This window comes from Choloepus didactylus, chromosome 22 (assembly GCF_015220235.1).
Source record: "Choloepus didactylus isolate mChoDid1 chromosome 22, mChoDid1.pri, whole genome shotgun sequence".
Classification (NCBI taxonomy): Eukaryota; Metazoa; Chordata; class Mammalia; order Pilosa; family Megalonychidae; genus Choloepus; species Choloepus didactylus.
In genome coordinates this window covers 11,559,067-11,579,217 of record NC_051328.1, presented here as the reverse complement: position 1 = coordinate 11,579,217, position 20,151 = coordinate 11,559,067, and the positions used below count along the sequence as shown (strand labels likewise).

At 40.1% G+C, this 20,151-nt stretch overlaps 1 protein-coding gene across 1 annotated transcript in view; it reads left to right on the top strand.

Annotated features, from left to right (window-relative positions):
* AMFR (autocrine motility factor receptor) overlaps positions 1–20,151 on the top strand; it is a 61,390-nt gene that overhangs the window by 30,250 nt on the left and 10,989 nt on the right. The window contains exons 5-12 of the mRNA XM_037816505.1: positions 17–57; positions 223–355; positions 4,451–4,584; positions 5,405–5,515; positions 9,402–9,592; positions 11,312–11,415; positions 15,983–16,117; positions 18,532–18,615. Coding sequence (XP_037672433.1) covers positions 17–57; positions 223–355; positions 4,451–4,584; positions 5,405–5,515; positions 9,402–9,592; positions 11,312–11,415; positions 15,983–16,117; positions 18,532–18,615 — 933 coding nt within the window. The remainder of the gene's footprint in view (positions 1–16; positions 58–222; positions 356–4,450; positions 4,585–5,404; positions 5,516–9,401; positions 9,593–11,311; positions 11,416–15,982; positions 16,118–18,531; positions 18,616–20,151) is intronic.

Here is a 20,151-nt window from a genome sequence, read left to right as displayed (position 1 = left end):
TTTTATTTTTTAACAGTCTCTTCTGGTGACAGTGAGAACTGCTCATGTGATTTTACGGTGAGTAGAAGTTTGGGGGAGGCTGGTGATTGAGGTCTGCTCAGAGTCGATTTTAAGATGTAACATGTATAAAATATATGAAAATGTGACTAGACCATATCATGTTTAAACCAAATTCAATTGTAACAGTAAATTATTAAGGTGTTTTTTCTTTGTTCATTGCAGATATGTAATTCACCTCTGGGACCTCAATCATGAAGGGACATGGGAAGGAAAGGGAACGTATGTCTATTACACAGATTTTGTTATGGAGCTCACTCTCTTGTCCCTGGACCTAATGCACCATATTCACATGTTGGTAAGTTCTGTCAGAAGGCACTCTAACAGGGAGCTGAGTTTTTTAGAATCAGGAACCATGGTCAGTTGTTTAAAAAATGTAATATTTGGACTAAGCTCTGGAGGAACCACTTAAAAGACTATATATAAAAAAAAAAAAACAAATGCAGCTGTGTACCTTTCCTCTTTTTGCTCAAGAGGCAATTTGCTCTTCTCGCAGGAGACTTGGATGTTTCTGCTGACCAAGGTCAGTTGGTAATCCTTATGGCATGAAATTAAGGGGATGCCTCTCATTTGACTTGTAATATTTAGCAGTTATTTGTAGATGATGATGATAATTCCTGAAGTGCTAGCTTCTTTATGGATTCATATATTTTCCTATTTTGTAATTAAAAATAAAGTGTTTATATTTAATTCCTGTTACCTTCATTGTTTACCTTTAGCTCATGATATGTTAGAAATTGCAGTGTTGAAAACCTGCTTCATTAGTTAGCACTTCAATGATACAATAATGGTAAGAATCAACGTATTTGGTGGGTACTTTATTAAAATTATAAGCCTACCAAAGTGGCATTTTAATATTATTGGGTTACCTTCCAATGAAGAAAAGTCCAGGAACAGATAGTTTCACTGCTGAATTCCACCAAACATTTAAAGAAGATTTAACACCAGTCCTTCTCAAACTCTTCCAAAAAATAAAAGAGAAAGGATTACCTCCTTACTCATTGTGTGAGGGCAACATTACCCTGATAGCAAAACCAGATAAAGATAGCACAAGAAAAGAAAATCTCAGGCTAATATCCCCAGATATAAAAATCCTCAAGAAAACACTGGCAAACCAAAAGATTATAATACACCATGACCAGGTGGGATTTATTCTGGGAATGCAAGGATAGCTCAACATAAGAAAATCAATGTAATAGACCACATTAATAGAATGAAGGGGAAAACTACCTGATCATCTCAATTGATTCAGAATTCAGAATCCTTTCAGGATTAAAAAAAAGTCAGAAAACTAGGAATACAGGGTACCTTCTCAACTTGATAAAGGTCCTTTATGAAAAACCCACAGCAAGTATCTTACTCAATGGTGAAAAGCTGAAAGCTTTCTCCCTAAGGTCAGGAACAAGACAAGGATGCCTGCTGTTGCCACTGTTATTCAGCATTGTACTGGAACTTCCAGCTAGAGCAGTCAAGAAAAGGAAAGAAATAAATCATCCGGATTGGAAAGGAAGAAGTAAAATTATCCCTGTTTGCAGATGACATGATCCTATATATAGGAAATCCCAAAGAATCCACAAGAAAGCTACTAGAACTAGTAAACTAATTCAGCAAAGTTACAGGCTACAAGATAAACATGCAGAAGCCAGTTGGGTTTCTATGTACCAGATGAACAATCTGAAAAAGAAATCAAGAAAACAATTCCGTATACAATAGCATCTAAAAGAATAAAATACCTGGGAACAAATTTAACCAAGGAGGTGAAAAACTTGTACACTGGATTATAACATTGCTGAAAGAAATTAAAGAAGACCTAAATAAATGGAAAGACAGCCCATGTTCCTGGATTGGAAGACTTAATTATTGTTAAGATGTTAATACAGCCCAAAGTGGCCTATGTATTCAATGCAATGCCTACCAGCATCTGTTTTTTTGCAGAAATTTAAAAGCCAATTCTCAAATTCAAGGAATTTCAAGAGCTCCTGAATAGTCAAACAATCTTGCAAAAGTAGAGCAAAGTTGGAGGATTTACCCTTCCTGATTTTAAAACTTACTACAAAGCTACAATAATTAAATAATTAAAATGGTGTGGTACTGGTATAAGGATAGAATTACAGAAAGATGCAATAGAATTGAGATTCCAGACTTCAGATTTCCACACATCACACATGTATTGCCAGTTGATTTTTGACAAGGGTGCCAAGTCCAGTCAGTGGGGAAATAGTAGTCCCTTCAACCGAATGGTGCTAGGATACCTGGAAATCCATGAGTAAAAGAATGAATGTGGGACCTCTACTTGTTATCATATACAAAAATTAATTCAAAATGAATCAACAACCTAAATATAAGAGCTAGTAGTCTAAAACTTTTACAAGAAAACATAGGAAAATATCTTCAGGACCATGTGGTAGGCAATGGATTTTTAAGTTTTGTACCACACAGGCAATAAAAGAAAAAAATAGATAAAATGGACTTCATCAAAATTTAGAACTTGTGTGCATCAAAGGGCATTATCAAGAAAGTGAAAAGACAACCTATAGAATGGGAGAAAATATTTGCAAATCATATATCTGGTACAGGTTTAATATTTAGAATATATAAAGAAATTCTACAATTCAATGACAAAAAGACAAAAGACCCAATTAAAAAATGGGTAAAACAGTTGAGTAGACATTTTTCCAAAGAAGATATTCGGATGACCAGTAAGTATATGAAAAGATGTTCAATATCATTAGCCATTAGAGAAAATTCAAATGAAAACTACAATGAGATGCTACTTCACACTTACTAGGATGTCTGTCATTAAAAAACTGAAAAAAGAAGTATTGGCGAGAATGTGGAAAAACAGGAGCCCTCATACATTGTTGGTGGGAATGTAAAATGTGGAAAATAGTTTGGCGGTTCCTCAGAAAGTTAAACATGGAATTACTATATGACGCAGCAGTGCCACTCCTAATACCCAAAAGAACTGAAAGCAGGTACTCATATTGGTACACCAGTATTCATGCAGCATTATTAACAATAGCCAAAGGTGGAAACAACCCAAAAGATGAACGGATAAATAAAATGTGGTATATCCATACAATGGAATACTACAGAGCCATAGAAAGAAGTGAAGTGCTGGGACTGGCTGCAACATGGATGAACCTTGAAGACATTTTGAGTAAAATAAGCCAGAAAAAAAAAGGTCAAATAGTATATTATTTCTCTTTGTATGAAATACTTTGAATAAGCAAATTCATAGGGACATAAAGATTAGTGGTTACCAGGGGTGGGGGGGAGGGGGGAATGGGGCGTTATTGCTAAATGAATTGAATTTTGGTATGGGATGATGAAAATAGTCTGGAAATAGTAGTGAGAATTACACAGTATTTTCCATGTACTTAATGTCAAAGAATTTTCCACTTAAAATGGTTAAAATGGTTTTTATGTTATGTATCTTTTACCACAATTAAAAAGAGATAAAATAATTGTAAAAAAATTATTGGATTAAATACAGCACATTTCTAGTCTACTTTTTGAAAGTAACCTTGAAAACATGCTTAAAAAAAAATGAGCATGCATTGATTGCTTTTGTTTAAGAAAAAAAAAAAGATCCCCAAAAGGGGAAAACAAATTCCCAGAGATAACTTAGCATTTTGTTGTATTTATTACTTCAGATCCATACATTTTTAAATTAGTTGAGATCATATAGACATGTAGTTGTTTTTTTTAACCAACATTTTTGCATGTTAGCAACAATTCTTCTAAACCATTTTAATGTCTTCAGGATAAAAATTTCATCATATAGATATACCGTGATTTAATTAACCAACTCCCATAATGGGATATTTAGATTGTATTCAGTTATTTGCTATTTCATATCTTTATATACATTTTTTTAAAATCATGTGTCAATTTTCTTAAGGTTCTGCTTTCTTCACTTAACAAATATCATTTTCCTAAGTAGTTAATCTTCAAAAAGTGATTTTATATAAAATGTGTTAATATATAGTAAATGTAATTAATGACTATATAGTAACTATGTGATATAATGTAGTTATAATTAATGACTATATAATAATTACACTATAGTTGCAACCTAACCATTCCCCCACTGGACATTTTGTTCATTTCCAAATTTTCATTTTTCCAATTGAATGGTTATCTTTTTGCATAAAGCCTTTTAATTTCTGATTATTTTTTCCGGAAAGACTGTGGTGATGGAATGGCTAGGCCAAAGAGCATGTACCTTGAATAGGGTAATGAGATAAATATATGCATTTGCTTTCTGAAATGTTGAACCAGTTCACCTTTACCAATAGTTAAGTGCTTTTAAGGCACATCAAACTCTCATCACTAGGAAGGTCACATTCATTTTTATTATGTATTTTGTTCTTTTTCCTTTTTTTTGAAGCTATTTGGCAACATCTGGTTATCCATGGCCAGCTTGGTGATCTTTATGCAGCTGCGTTATCTGTTTCATGAGGTGCAGCGTCGAATCCGTCGGCACAAGAACTATTTGCGTGTGGTTGGGAACATGGAAGCCAGGTAAGTAAACACAAGTTAGTGTTTCCCAAGTTGGCTCATTTTAGGTTTTTAGTATTAACAATTTCTAGATCATGTCAGAACTTGCTTTTGTGAGCTATTGGCACAGTGGTGGAGTCATACTACCTGGGTGTGAATTCCCACTTACCTGCTGTGTGATTTGGGGCAATTTACTTAACTGGGCCCTGGTTACTTCATCTCTAAAAAGGGATGGTAACAGAATCTTCTTCCTGGAACTCTTGGGAGGATTCAATGAAATAATACATGCAGTATGCTTAAAATGGTACTGCGCAAGTGTTAGTACTCGTAAATATTAACTCTTATTATTATGTCATTTTTGTCATCATTATTAAGTGGAAACTTCCTTGGACTTCTGTCCTCTTTGTTTTGTGGTGGTGGGACTCTTATCTTTACCTGTGTGTGTACCACAACCACACCCACACACACTCTTAACCTCATTGCAGAAGGTACTTAATGGCCAACTTGAAGCTAAACCAAGTCTGAAAGTACAAGATTAATAGGTATCTGTGTCCAGGGGAACAGTTAAAATCTCTGGGGATATTACTCCTCTGCTTTGCCCAGGAACCTTCCCTCAGGTCATCACTAACAGAACCCTTTATTAAGATAAAGTCATGTTTCTGTGTACAAGTATTTCAAGCTTTAGTGGGCTACAAAAAGAAGGCAAATGTAATGTTTGTAATTGTTGGGAGTTTTTTACTGAACAGGGTTTCTCAGTAACTGTGCTGTTAAAAAGGTGAGTCTGTGAAGTGGTGCTCGGTATTTATGTGACAGATTCCTGTTGGTCTCTGTTTGGTTTTTACAGGTTTGCGATTGCAACTCCAGAGGAGCTGGCTGTCAATAATGATGACTGTGCCATCTGCTGGGACTCCATGCAGACTGCAAGGAAGCTGCCCTGCGGACATCTTTTCCACAAGTAGGAGCTTGGTGGGCGGCCACGTGGGGCTGGTATTCTGCCTAGGGCATGTGGGTGCTTTTTGTACCTGGGCTTGAGACTAATCCTAGCAGAGGAAGTGGGGGATGTTACCTCGGACAGGCTTTGGGGTTTTGTTCATGTTGAGTATGAAGGGAAGCTTTCAGGGTGAGTTCCTTTATCCCTTTTCCTCTTCCCTATACCCTCCAGACTGCTCCTTGCCCACAATGTATCTTCTTAATTTATGGTTATGTTATTTGTCTTCATGTTCCTTCTCCACATAAGCTCTGAGGTATAGCACATATGCCTGTAAGATTTAAGAGATTGGGGGGGAACCTTGTTTTCAAACAGTTCATTACCTAATGGGGGAGAGAAAATGTATATTTTTGCATTATGCATATGCCCCAAAGCAGCATAAAAAACACACACTAGAGAAATGGGCTGTGATAAAGATTGGACCAGGAGCACTAAATAGTCTAGAAGAACTGAATGACATTATTGAGGATTACAAAACAGGTTCTTCTGTAAGCCTTCAAGATTGGAATAGATCTGTGTGTGGTCTGGGCTCATCCTCCCCCCAGGGAGTACTTGTCATCTCTCTCTCTCTAGCAGTCCTCCCTTGCCCACACAGTGCACCTAGAGATCTCATAGGGGCTCTGTATGCTTAACCTAAATCATTCTGTTTATAGAATTCTGTTCATTCCATTTATGTTTGTGGATCTGGAGATAGCTTTTGGCCTTTTGGATCTGAGGTCAGTTTGGCATATTGAGAGATCTTTGATCCTTACATCTTATCTTCCTTTCCATATTTTATATTTCCAAATAGTTTTTCTTCTTTTTAAAATTAGAAGGCCTTTGGAGCTGGAGTTTTCTACAAATTTATTGACAGATGATTATGTGCCAGGTCCTGTGTTGGGTTCTGGGGATAAAATAAAAAAGACAGATACGGCCTTTTGCCTTCACAGAGGTTTACAGTCTAATGGAGAAGACAGACATGAAATGACCAGTCATATTTATGAGGGTAGAAGTATAGACTGAGACAAGTGCTCTAAAGAAAAGGAAAAAAAAAAAAAAAGGGAAAAAAGGGGGAAAAAAAGGAGAAAAAAATAAAAGGAATATGGTTCTTGAGAGCATGTGACAAAGGAATCAACTCAAACCTGGAGGAAGTGGCTCTTGAGGATGAGTAATGAAGGGAGGGGACAGGTGGAAGAGAGTTTGAGACAGAGGGAACATCTGGTACAAAGGCTCTGAAGCAGGAGGGAAGGGGTGTGGTGAAGGAATGAGAAGAGAACCTGTGTGACTGGAGGTCAGTACAAGACGGGGAGTGGTGTTAGCTGAGGCGGAGAAGCAGGTATTGGTTGTTCCAGAAGGTGTCTTTGCAAAGTTTTAGAGTTCAGTGAATGTTTAATAACATTGCTGTGTCACACTTAGATGGAGAAGAAATACTTCAGTAGAATATTATTTATACTTTATACTTACATGGAAAAATATTTTCTCTGAAGTTGGGTTTCTTTCAGTTTGGAAATCTAGCTTTTCTTTTCTTTTTCTTTTTTTTTTAAGGCAACTGTATCTGACTAGTACTTACCCTGGAGTTTTTAGGCTATTACATTTAATATGGGAAGTTTTTGTGGTTGATGAAATAGTACTAGATTTGTTATCAAAATTGTGTCACAGTGTAACGTTGTTGGAGGTAAAGATCTTAAATACTTCTACAGTCCCAGTCTAGGTTAATTTTACTAGTGGTATGATTTAAAGGGTGTTTATTATGGAGGAGTGAAATTTTTAAATATTATTATTTGTTTAGCTATTTAAATGATAACAAACAGGAATCTTAGGCACTTTATTATTTAAAAATGTGATAGAGTTGTATGTACACACACATGCAGATTACATTATTCATGAACACTGCTATCACCAACTCTTAAAAAGTGGCTCCATCTTGGCCTCTGGGAAGCTTTTGTTGCTTGGGTGCCATTAGGAAGATCATCACATTATAGTGAGATTCTTCTGTATAACTTTATGTGTGCACACACTTCCAGAAAATTAAAAAAAAAAAAGAATAATGGGCAAGAGGAAGTAGGCATTTTTATTTACTGCTTCCTGGAGATCTTGAAAGATAGTGTCATAGAGTGGGAAGGGTCACTTCTTCCAACCCTCTCATTTTTTAGTGGAGAGGATTAATCCAGAGAGGCTAAAGGATCTGCCTGTGATCACAGAGCTAGTCAGTGGTGGAGTTGGTACCAGATCTCACATCTTCTACATCTAATATCCTTCCCTTTAACTGACACAAGTATTTGTCAAGTGTCTACCATAATTAGGACATGGCAGTCTCTTGATAGAGGGCAAAAGCAGCTTTTAGCTTCGTTGGGCAGAATATAAATAGAAGAGGGTCAGGGAAGTTGAGGTGGTGTATGCACAGGAGGGGTTCTAATGGTAAGCTAGTTCCTGAGGAGGAAGTCAGGACCTAAGGGGGCCTAATGGAAAAGTGGGATAGGAGTGTTAGTGAGTACAGGTGCCACAGACTTGAGATGGCAGCTAGGAGGTGTTCTTGAGAGAGTGAGATCTTTGAGGTCCCGACTTTGAAGACAAGACCAAGGTTATGACCATTTCACCAGTAGCTAAAGTGGAGCAAAAGAAAAGGTCATTGGAGCATAGAACTCAAGTACGTTACAAGCCACTGTGTTGGATGATTTGACCACATGGATTTTGAAGTAGCCAAATAAGATTGGAAAGGAATATGGTGAGCCATGCAGTGAAGTCTTACTGAAGAGTGATCATGACCAGGAGCTTGGTCGTTAAAGAATGAATGTTCATTGCCCACAGACATAGGGGTCTGGTGGTTTGATGGATTGAGCCCTCTACCACGGGATTTCCCCTTGGGAAGACTGTTGCTGCAAAGGAGAGGCTAGGCCTCCCTATAATTGTGCCTAAGAGCCTCCTCCCGAATGCGTCTTTGTTGCTCAGATGTGGCCCTCTATCTCTAGCTAAGCCAACTTGAAAGGTGAAATCACTGCCCTCCCTGCTACATGGGATCAGACACCCAGGGGAGTGAATCTCCCTGGCAACGTGGAATATGACTCCCGGGGGAATGTAGACCCGGCATCGTGGGACGGATAACATCTTCTTGACCAAAAGGGGGATGTGAAAGGAAATGAAATAAGCTTCAGTGGCAGAGAGATTCCAAAAGGAGCCGAGAGGTCACTCTGGTGGGCACTCTTACGCACAGTATAGACAACCCTTTTTAGGTTCTAATGAATTGGGGTAGCTGGTGGTAGATACCTGAAACTATCAAACTACAACCCAGAACCCATGAATCTTGAAGACAATTGTATAAAAATGTGGCTTATGAGGGGGGACAGTGGGATTGGGGGAGCCATGGGGATCACACTCCCCTTTGTCTAGTTTGTGGATGGATGAGTGGAAAGGTGGGGGAAGGAAACAAACAAACAGACAAGGGCGCCCAGTGTTCTTTTTTACTTTAGTTGCTCTTTTTCACTTTAATTATTATTCTGGTTATTTTTGTGTGTGTGGTAATGAGGGTGTCGGGGATTGATTTAGGTGATGAATGCACAACTATGTAATGGTACTGTGAACAATCGAATGTACGATTTGTTTTGTATGACTGCGTGGTATGTGAATATATCTCAATAAAATGAATATTAAAAGAAATGAATGTTCATGGCAGAACACACTAGAAGTATATCAGAGTGTAGTGGGCAAAGAGATAATGGCAGCAAACTTATGTTCATTGTTTTTCCTCAACATTTAAATCTTACTGGTGGTTAATAGGCACACATTTGCTTCATTGAGTACTGCTGGTGAATTTTGCCAGAACATGCTAAGGAATAATTGACCATGTTCATGTATCTTATTTTGGACTTTTTGGTAGCTCCTGTCTTCGTTCCTGGCTAGAACAAGATACCTCTTGTCCAACATGCAGAATGTCTCTTAATATTGCTGACAATAATCGTGTCAGGGAAGACCATCAAGGAGAGAACTTGGATGAGAATTTGGTTCCTGTGGCAGCAGCTGAGGGCAGACCTCGCTTAAACCAACACAATCACTTCTTCCACTTTGATGGTTAGTTGGCTTCAACCTGTAAAACTATACCTAGAGGGGTTTTTCCCCTAAAGAGGGTGCTGTTTTAGTTAGAACTTAACCTGTGCAGGCCAGTCTAATAATATATTTCAGTTTAACTAAAAGTGTTTGGTGAGTAAGGATAAATAGCTCTGAGGGGTTTTTCTGTGCCAGGCACTTTGCTAAATCCTGTGTAAATATGGGTGGGAGTGGGGGCAGGGAGTTGGAAGTAGTGAAATTGAATCAGCTGTGCCTTCAAGATGCACACTTAAGTTTAATTAATAATTAACTTTTGCTAATAGTTTACTGCATTGGTGTAGTACTGAAGCGTGTAACGAAGGGTCAATGAGTAGCTTTTCCATTGAGAACCAGAAAGCAGAATCAAAGCTGGAACTCGGTCCATTAAATAGGAATGTTCTGCCTCCCAGCAGTGTTGAAAGGGGTTGTAATAAAAACCACACTTGACACTCCAAGGCCAAGGGCAACATATAAGAGACCAGTTGATCATTCTTCTAATTCATACTGTAGTAAGCTGTTGATTTTCATCAATTTCAACACCATTAAATTCTGTGAATTCGTATTTCTTATTACTACTGTATACTAGGTATTTGGTTTGAAGGAGTGCTATTCAAATTTCTGGTTTGAGTTCCAAAGGGTGAAGTAGGGTGGGAGTGGTGACATGTTGGTGAAATCTCTGAAAGGACCAAGGAGACTAGAAAGAAAGGACCAAAGAGATTAACTAGAGTTAAGTCTTTGGAGAGTCGGTGAGGGGCTGCTTGACTGGCTGGACCAGGGTGTGGGAGGGGCTTGGAGGGGACTGGATTGGTGGCTGTTAAGGCATGTCCCAGGTAAGACTTTAAAAAAAACTAGCAGATCTCGGAAATGGATCCTAGGCTATGCATTCTATTATTTTATGAATTATTATTGCTCAAAACTTAGTCAAAGCTTTACCCATTTCTTACTAGTAAGTATATATTTTTTTAATAGAGGATGTTTTGTTAGGAGAGAACTTTGAGGTGGTCATTTAACTTATAATCCATGCCTTAGTGTTTCTTTCCTTGGCAAAGTGCCCAAATAACAGAACCAGCAGACTTGGTGCCATCAGCCCACAGGCCTGTGTTGTAGTACTCTTTAAAAAAGAATTTCTAGTCAGAAAACCAGGTTCTTTAAATCGGGTTACCAAGGAGAAAATACTTCATAGGAGTAATTGTGAAAATGGGGTATCTCCAAATGAGTAGTAAATTGTATAGTTTGAAAGAGGAACAAAACCTCATTAAAAGCCTGTTGTAGCTGCTTTTGAACCATGAAAAACCTTCCTTATGTTCTCAGCTGAGGGTGTGGAGAGAGGGTTTGTGTGGTTCGCAGGCTAGTGGGCACAGAAGGCCTAGGGGTGAACTGTCCTGCTCCTTGCCTGCCTGGCTTCAAACCCTGGCCACTGCTGTTACTGACTGAAGGACCTTGGGCAGGTTACTTTTCGGTGCCTTGGGGGCCAAAGAGCAAGGGGAGGAGAGGAGAGTAAAATGCAGATAATGTTAGGGGGCACCATGTGGGGTTTCATTGAGGGAGTAGATAAGCTAATCTGTGTGAAACACTTGGCACAAGGCTTGGCAGATAGTAAGCCCTCAGTGAATATTAGCTGTCATTATGGGGTAGCCTGCTCCATGGTAGATGGCACTTAAGATTCAGAACTGAAACTCATTCTGGATTCTCGGTTTGTTTTAGGGTCCCGGATTGCAAGTTGGCTGCCAAGCTTCTCGGTCGAAGTGATGCACACCACCAACATTCTTGGCATCACTCAGGCGAGCAACTCCCAGCTTAATGCTATGGTGAGGACCATGGATTGCTTTCAGATGATCAGTAATTAGGAGGGAAAGAAAAGCTGGAGAATGTATGCAGTGTGTATGACCGTGTTGGTCTTACCCAGCTCTGGCAGAACAGCGGGATTTTCAGGGGCATTTTTTAATTCATTGGAACCACTTCAGTTCCAGTGTTTTAAAATTTAAAACTAGTTCAGAAGCCAACTTTCATTTTTCCTGTGTGGCAGATAATCTAACCTTTTCTGAGTACTACAAGGTTCACCCTACTGTTATTGAGGCCTACCTTGGGACTCGCCTTGATTTAAGCCAGAATATTTTGGGGCAGTTATTGATTGGAGTGAATGATACACCTCTTATTAAATAAAAATTGTATGAGGCCTACAAAATGTGTTTTTTTGATCCTGTTCCTTCCTCCGCCCCACCCCCACCACAAATATATATAAGAATCTTGAGATATTGAAGCGTGCTGCTGTTGGCTCAAGGATGTTGTTTATATACTTTAAGACTCTCTCTATTTTTCCAAAGCTGTGTCATTTACATTGTTGGAGAACCGTGTTCTACCATTGCTGAAATCTGGTGCTCATTGTAATAGTAAGTGCAAGAGTCTTAAAATGCAAACGACTTAAAAGTAGTCCTGCTTGGAGTAGGGCCTCTGACTCACCTGAGTAAGCCTGGCTAGTATCTATTCATTAGTTAATTAATCTTAATTCATTTATTCAGTAAATTGGTACTGAAAGCCTGTTCTTGTGGTAGGCACTGGTGCTGGGAACAGCAGCCATGATGTAAACATGATAGACATGGGTCCTGCCCTCAGGAAGTATAAATTCTAGTTGGGGAGACAGCTTATAAACACACACAAATAAGGTAATTGCAGATGGTGGTGAGTGCTCGGAAGGCAGTAAGGCAGGCGATGTGGTAGAGAGTGGGTGGGTATAGCTTGTTTTAAAGGAGGCATCCAGAGAAGTTCTCTTGGAAGCAGTGATATTTAAACATAGGCATGAAGATGAGATAAAGGCAAATCACGGAGTCACCAGGCAGTGAACAGAGTAGGTGCAAGGGCCATGAGGAGAAAAAGTGCTGGACACTGAGAGAGGTCATTGTGGCTGGAGCCTAGCAGGTAGGGGACCAAGACAGTGATTTAAATTGAGATTGCAGAGGCAGATCACAGGCACTTGAAGGCCACTCTCAGGTTTAGATTTATACAGAAAGTACTAGAAGGTCGTTAAAGTCTTTGTTGTTTTTGTTTTTGCAGGGTACTGACGGCATTTAACAGAGAATGATTTGACTTCTGGGATGAGATTGAATGGTAGAGGGGCAAAACTGGAAGCAGTGAGACCAGTTAGGAGGCAGTTGCAATAGTTCAGGCAAAAGAAGATGGTGGCTTAGATGAAGGTGTTGATGATAAGGATGAAAAGAAGTGGACAGATTTAAAACACTTTTGTAAGATGATAGGACTAGATGTTTGATTTGGATGTGGGGGTAGTAGGATAAAGGAAGAGCAGGAAAGAATGTTGACATGTTGGGTTTGGGTTTAAGCAGCTTGGCAGATGGTAATGCCATGCCCCAAGATAGGCCAGACTGGGGAAGCAATAGGATTGGGGACAGGGACTCAGCAGTTCTGTTTGGCTGGATAAGTTTGGGATGTGTATGAGACACCCAAGTAAAGATGTCACGCAAGCAGTTCTGTGTGCCTTAAGTCTGTGTCTCTGTGAAGACATTAAGCTGAAGATACACATTTGGGAGCTTTAAGCGATAGAGCTATTTAAAGCAGGAGACTAGTTTAGCTCATCTAGAGAGAAAATGTAGACTGCAAAGAGAAGCAGGTTTGGGACTGAGCTCAGATGTCCTCCAGTGTCTAGTAGAACAAGCCGTGGACAGAGAAGGGAAACCAGGAGATCGGGTGACCTGTCCAGAGGAGTTTTTCCAGGAGGAAGGAGTGAGTCACGTGGGAATTCTTATAACATGAGGTTAGAGAAGTCACCCTTGGATTTGGCAGAGTAGAGGCCATTGAGTTCCTGGAGAACAAGTAGTATGTGTGTGTGGCCTGAGGGGATGAATACCAGATTGTAGTGGAGAGAGGATTAAATGGGAGCTGAAGAAATAGATAGTATCTGGAAATGTGTTATAAAGGGAATGAATAAGTGGAGATGGTAGCTTGGGAGGTAGGTAGTATCAAGTGGAATTTTCTGTTTTTTAAATTTTCGAACCAGCCATTTATTTACATGTTTCAAAAATTAGAGGTTAACAGTGAGTGTTTTCACCCCTTCCCCCTCCCCTAACAATTTTGATTAGTCTCTTCAGTATTGTGTTCTTCCAGAATATTTAAATGCAGATAGAAGCCAATGCCAGTACGCAAGAGATTCTTACTCTTTTCCCCACAGGCCCTTTTTATTATTATTATTATTATTATTGAATAAACCTTTAGTTTTGCAGTAATTTTAGATTTACAGAAAAGTTGCAAAGATAGTACAGACAATTTCCATGTACCTGTCATCCTGCTTCCCCTTTTGTTACTTGCATTTTGTTCTTATATTACTATCCCCACGGGTCTTTTTTTAAAAGTTAGATGCTATAGCATGTCTGGTTTACAAATAGGAGTGATCACTAGAGGGGGTAGATTGATGGTAGAGAAGACACAGAAGTGTTAACCGAAAGATGAAGGGTGGCTTGGGAGCCGAGGCCTGAGAGAGACATTGCCTTTATTAAGTAAAGGTTTGGGTGCTGCATAGATTTGGTTTGAAAAGAAGGCGAGGGCTTCCCACTGGCCCCTGCTTTCTCAGTGTGTGACTCCACCAGGTCATCCCCAGAGAGGAGAGTGATCTCAGGATACAAACAGATGGCTGGGAGCCTGGGAGCCTGACTCGGCTACTGACGACAACTCTGTGAGGTGTTGTGTGGATAATTTGAGGTCAGGCAACTGTTCAGACTCTACAGGTGACTTATCCTGTCTGCCTTCTTAGAACAAGCAGGATTCCTGGGTACATCACCCTCATAGGAACTAGAATTAACATTCTTGGAGCTGGTGTGTTTAGAATTCTCAGGCAGCCCTTGGCGGTTCTTCCTCCAGTCCTTGATGGTTTGTGATAGACTAGTTTTAGCCAAATGAATTTATTAGAACCATATATTTTTTAAAATTAAAGTCCAACATTTACCTTACTGGATTTTCTAGAAGTTTTGCTCTAATAAAATGAATCTTAGGTAGTTTTTATTTGGAAAATGAGGGGGTAAGTGGTTTAAGAATAGAGAGGAATTTTATCTGATGATGGAGTTTTATATGGACTTTTTCCTGGTTAGCTTTAATTTGGGCTGGGAAAAAATTATGTGAATATATGAAAATGAGCTTCATATTCACGTGTGCACTGAGGGGATGCCAGGAGCACAGAGGCCTGGGTGTTCTGCTGGGCACTTCTTGTCTTGCCCACACCTTCCCCCATTGACAACTCTCAGCAGAGCTTTGTGCACGTTTGGCTCTGATCTTTCCTCTCAAGGCCATGACGTGGAGACACATTACCCCCGCTTTTTACAGGTCCTCTAGGAGTTGGTATCCCAACAGGAGACTACTGCGTCCCTAAAACAGATTTTCCCCTCTTTCTTTTTTTCTTTTACTCATTGCAGTTTTTCACAAATAAAACCTTGCACATAAGCATTTTTGAAATAAATACAAGAAAACAAACAAGTCTGCATGTGCATGGATGAAAGTGTGGGTGGTAGTGTGCTGAGACGCATACCTCTTCCCCCACGTACACAAGCTCACCTTAAAGCTCCTGAGGGGATGCAGACATTTATAGCGTCCAGTTTGAAAACTGCATCTCCTGGGCAGTATTAGGAATTTAAACTTTCTGAAATCTTTGTTTTTTTTTTTTCCAACTGAGGCGTAATTTACATAGTAAATTCACTGTTTTTAAAAAGTATCCGACTTTATGAATTTTGTCAAACTCATACAGTTGTGAAACCACCACTATAATGAAGATACAGAATGGTTCCGTTCCCTTCCTCCAGAACTCCCCATGCCTCTTTGCAGTCAGTTCCTCCCTGTATCCACAGCCCCTGGCAACCACTTACCAGTTTTCTGACCCTATAGCTTTACCTGTATTTGCCTATTATCCCTATAAAAATGCCTATGTCATATAAATAAAATCATACAGTACCTACCCTTTTGAGTTGGGCTTGTTTCACTTGGCATAATGCATTTGAATTTCATCCATGTTGTGTGTATTCGAAGATTGTTCCTTTTAGGGATTATGTCTTTAAGGAGAAGACCTTTTTATACCTGAGGTATACTGAACTTTAAAATGGACACCTTTTAGAACTAGACTATTCCAGTAGAATCTGCCTTGGGATCCAGCTGGATTTCTGTGCTCTTTTTATTTTGAAATTGATGCTGTCTCCAGTTAACTGTTAGGCATCCTGGAAAAATCCTAAAGAGACTGTAGTTTGTGGTGATCCACAGAATGAGGGGGGCCTCCTTAACCTGTGCTTTCAAAGCAGGAAGTCAAGTTCAGTGCCCAAGCCTATCATCTACCAGTCACTGCCGAGAGTAAATGTTTCTGTGGCCTCTGTATTTGTATTCCTATAGGCTCATCAGATTCAAGAAATGTTTCCCCAGGTTCCATACCACCTCGTGCTGCAGGACCTCCAGCTGACACGCTCTGTTGAAATAACAACTGACAACATTTTAGAAGGACGGATTCAAGTACCTTTTCCCACACAGGTAAACTGAATATTTTGAGTATGACAAATGGGTTCTATCTTCACTAATATTTAATCATCTGGATTAATTTTAGTTACTTAATAATGGAATATTGTTTATGATTTGATAAAGGAGTTCTGTAAACTCCCTAACTGTCCCAAATCATGATTGAGAACAGATCCACCAGGGAGATGCAGATTAAAACAGGGACAAATGTTTTTGGGTGATTTTTTTGTACAGATACACACCCCAAACTAGCCTGCCCCTGCCAGTCCAGAAGGTAATAACATTGGTTCCTCTAGGACAGGGGTTGGTAAACTTTTTCTGTGAGGGCAGGTGGTAAATATTTGAGGCCTTACAGTCCATATATCTCTGTTGGAACATCTCAGCTCTGCTGTATTGGCAGTAAAGCAGTTGTGGACGGTATGCCAGCAAATGAGCATGACTGTGTTCCACTTAAACTTTATTTACAAGAACAGGTGGCAGGCTGGATTTGGCTCAAGGGCTGTAGTTTGCCAACCCCTGGATGCTGCCATCTGTCCCCAGTAGACTTTGCACATTGGTGTGCTTTTCCATTAGGGACAGTTCTCATCTATCTGTCTCTGAGTCTTGTATTTTTAACTTTCTAAAACAAGTTCAGGTCACCCAACCCATTCAATAATTTCTTTGATGTGTAGAAGAAGCATTAATATATTAAAGATGAGGTTTTCTGGCAGGACCAAGGAATAGATATATGTGTATGTGTATGTATATATATATAAAACCAGAGGATAACCTATCAAAAAATTATTCAGCTTCAATATGCAAACATATTTGGAAATCTATTAATAAAATCCCCAAACTTGAGAATCTCTGAAGAAGGAAAGAACATGGACTTTGGAGTGGGACTAAGGTTTTAGCTGTGGTTCACCAATTCTCAGCTACATTACCTGGCTGTCAGGTTGGATTCACCCCTGAAGCAGACCCTGAGACAAGGATTTGAATGTAAATAGCCTGAGAGGTGCTCCTAGAAAACTGGTGGTGGTTGTGGGGGGTTTGGATGTGAGACAGAGAAGGGAAGGAGCCAATAAAGTGTTCATTATTGAGCAATTTAACACTGTGGGTGAGTGGAGCTTAATCCCACTGAGAAACTGCAGTGGGATCCAGTGTAGGACATGTGCCTCCTGAGGGGTCGGGAGCTGGGCTCTTTATACACCAACTCCCATCACTCGTTGGTTGAGGGCTGGGGTTGGCAAAAAAGCAGCTCATGCAACCAGAAAAAAGACCTCAGGCAATGAGGTGTAAGAACTGGCCAGCAATCACTGAGGTGGTGGACCTGAAGGGGTTTGGGCCCCAGGTGGCTGCAGAATCGGCCAAGATCTTAAACTAGCTAAAAATGAGAATAACAACAGCACATATTACAGGATGGTAAGATGACAGAGATCGTTATAAGGTGAGAGAAAGAGGGTAGAGATTGGGCAATTGATGCTTCAGGAGTACAGAATGTTTAATAAGGTTGGTTGTAAAGGTTCATAAATGGATAGCACAATACTGTGTGATGGTAGCACAGTATTATAAGTGTAATGAACAAAGCTGAGGTTGAATATAGTTGAAAGAGGAAGGCTAAGGCCGTGTGGTCACCAGAAGGAAAGCTAGAGGATAAAAACTGGGACTGTTTAATAACTTAGCGAAACCTAGAGTGGATGATGACAGTGGCTAATTGTACAAATATAAAAAAGTTTTTACATGAACTAGAACGAATGTATGTCACTATTACAAGGTATTAAAAATGGGATGGAATGTGGGAAAAATACAGTTAATGCAAACTAAGGTCCATAGTTAACAGTAATTTTGTAATATTCTTTCATTAGTTGTAACAAATGCACGATACCGAAGCTAAACATCAGTGGGGGATATAAGGGAAGAGTATGGGAATTTTTTTTCCCTCATATAGATTGTGGTGGTGAATGCATATCTGTAATTATACCAGGAGCCATTGATTGTACACTTAGGATGGATTGTATGGTGTGAATAAAACTGTTTAAAAAAAAAACAAAACAGAAAACTACAAAAACAACAACAAAAAACAACCCCAAAATGTTTTGAAGAAGAATGCTAAGACTTTACACAGTAAAATGTTTGTAATAAAGAAGAAAAAAGAAGATACTCACGTCAAGGGTTTTGTGCAGCCGCTGGCACCTGCTATTGTTAGCCTTGCTATTATGTGATTACTGTTATTGAAAGGGAAAGTAAGTGTGGAGCCAGCTGGTAACTTGCAGATGTGGAAATCTTTTTCTTACCTTCAATCTTTGTAGGATTTTTCTCTTTGAAGATGTAGACTTGGTTACTGTTACAGACCACTAGGGATCAGAGCTCCCTCTGCACTCCAGGTTGGCTTGTACCTGTCATTTGGTCTGAGTGACTCTGTACTGTTTGTGGCACTGTTTCTGTTTCAGCGGTCAGACAGCATTAGACCTGCATTGAACAGTCCTGTTGAAAGGCCAAACAGTGACCAGGAAGAGGGAGAAACTTCCACTCAGGTAAGATCAGCGCATGTGGGTGTGTGGGATTGTGGAATAGTAGCATGGGGCCTCCACAGGCCTTCTTCAGTCCTGCCCCTGACATCATGAGCCTCAGGACAGGAACACAGAAGGAGGCCACACATGCCGTCTGGCTCGATATTTCAGGTTGATAAATCAAGCTGTGCCCATGGTCTGGCCTCTGTTTCTACCCAGGACCTGTAGCCCATTTCCTTGGGACCTGGAGGTGGAAAGAGTTGTGCTGTCCCCAGGTCAGCCCTGCCACTTTGAGTTCGAGTGGCAGCACTAGGAAGGGCAGGATGAAGCTGGGCCCTGGCCCAGGACTCCCAGGGTGAGTGTAACACCAAACCTAGGTGCTATTGACCAGGACGAGCCCTCTTAGGAGAGGAGGCCATAGAGTTACTTTCCCCTGCACCTCACTTTTCCAACTCAGGGTTTCTAGATATTTCCATCCTTTTCCCCCCAAAAGAGACCCCTTGAGCAGTGGGAGGGAGGGAGTATAATTATCTTATGAACCAGAGCTCTCTAGAAAATCCACTTTGGGTTCCTTGGGGTACCGATCCCTGACCAGGAGCAGCTCCTCGGTCTCTGGTTTCCAGGGCAGAAGCACACGCCCATCATGTGCTCTTAGGCCCACATCCCAGGGCTTCCAGTTCATAATTCCCATTGCCTGATCGATTACAGTAATTTCAAAACTTTCTTGTGAGATGGGAAAAAAAAACCTGTCTTTGTATTCCCGTGTTTGTGATACGTGTCTGGGGAGATGCTGCCTTCTTCACCAGTGTGGGGCAAGGCTCTTCTTGGAGCAGATACTCTTTTGTTTAGTAAGTGACATGGAGGCTGCTCTCAACTCATATTTTTCCCCACAAAAAGGAAAGTTAAGGTTTTTCAAATCTGTCGCTGAGTTAAATTTTTCTTATCCAAATTCATAAGTGGATTGTGCATCATTTGGAAAGTGGTGACTTCTGAAGAAGGGGTCCACTTCTGCATTTTCAGTTTTCTGGATATCTGGCTTAGCTCAGATTTTTAACACTAGACTGGCTTGAAAGTGTCTGAGGGGAGCAGCACGTTAGGTTTCTGTCTTGATTCTCCAACTCTGTTTTAGAGTTAGCATGAAGATTTCTAGATTTTTTTTAACATAGTGGAGGAAAGTTAATTATTTCACAAGGAAGTTTGCTATTTAACATTTTTTGAACATTCTCAGGTAATAAAAACCATCAGTTTATAAAAACCTCAATTGCATCAACTCTACTCTTCATTTAATCCAAAGTTTCTCCCCTACCCCAGTTCAGGCATATATCAGGCTTAGAAGTCTGCAGCAGAGCAAGGGCTGAGAGTGGGCGTTTGTTTCCTTTCTTTGATCTCCTCCTCTATTCACTAGCTGTTCTAACCCCCTCTAGGGTCAGGCTTGGGTAGGATGGGTGATAGGACCCCAGCATGCAGGCACAGACACATATGTTTATAATCAGAGAGAGGGAGAGGGAGGGAGGGAAGGAGGCCTGCCTGTCCCAGCTAGCACCAGAGACCTTGGCTTGT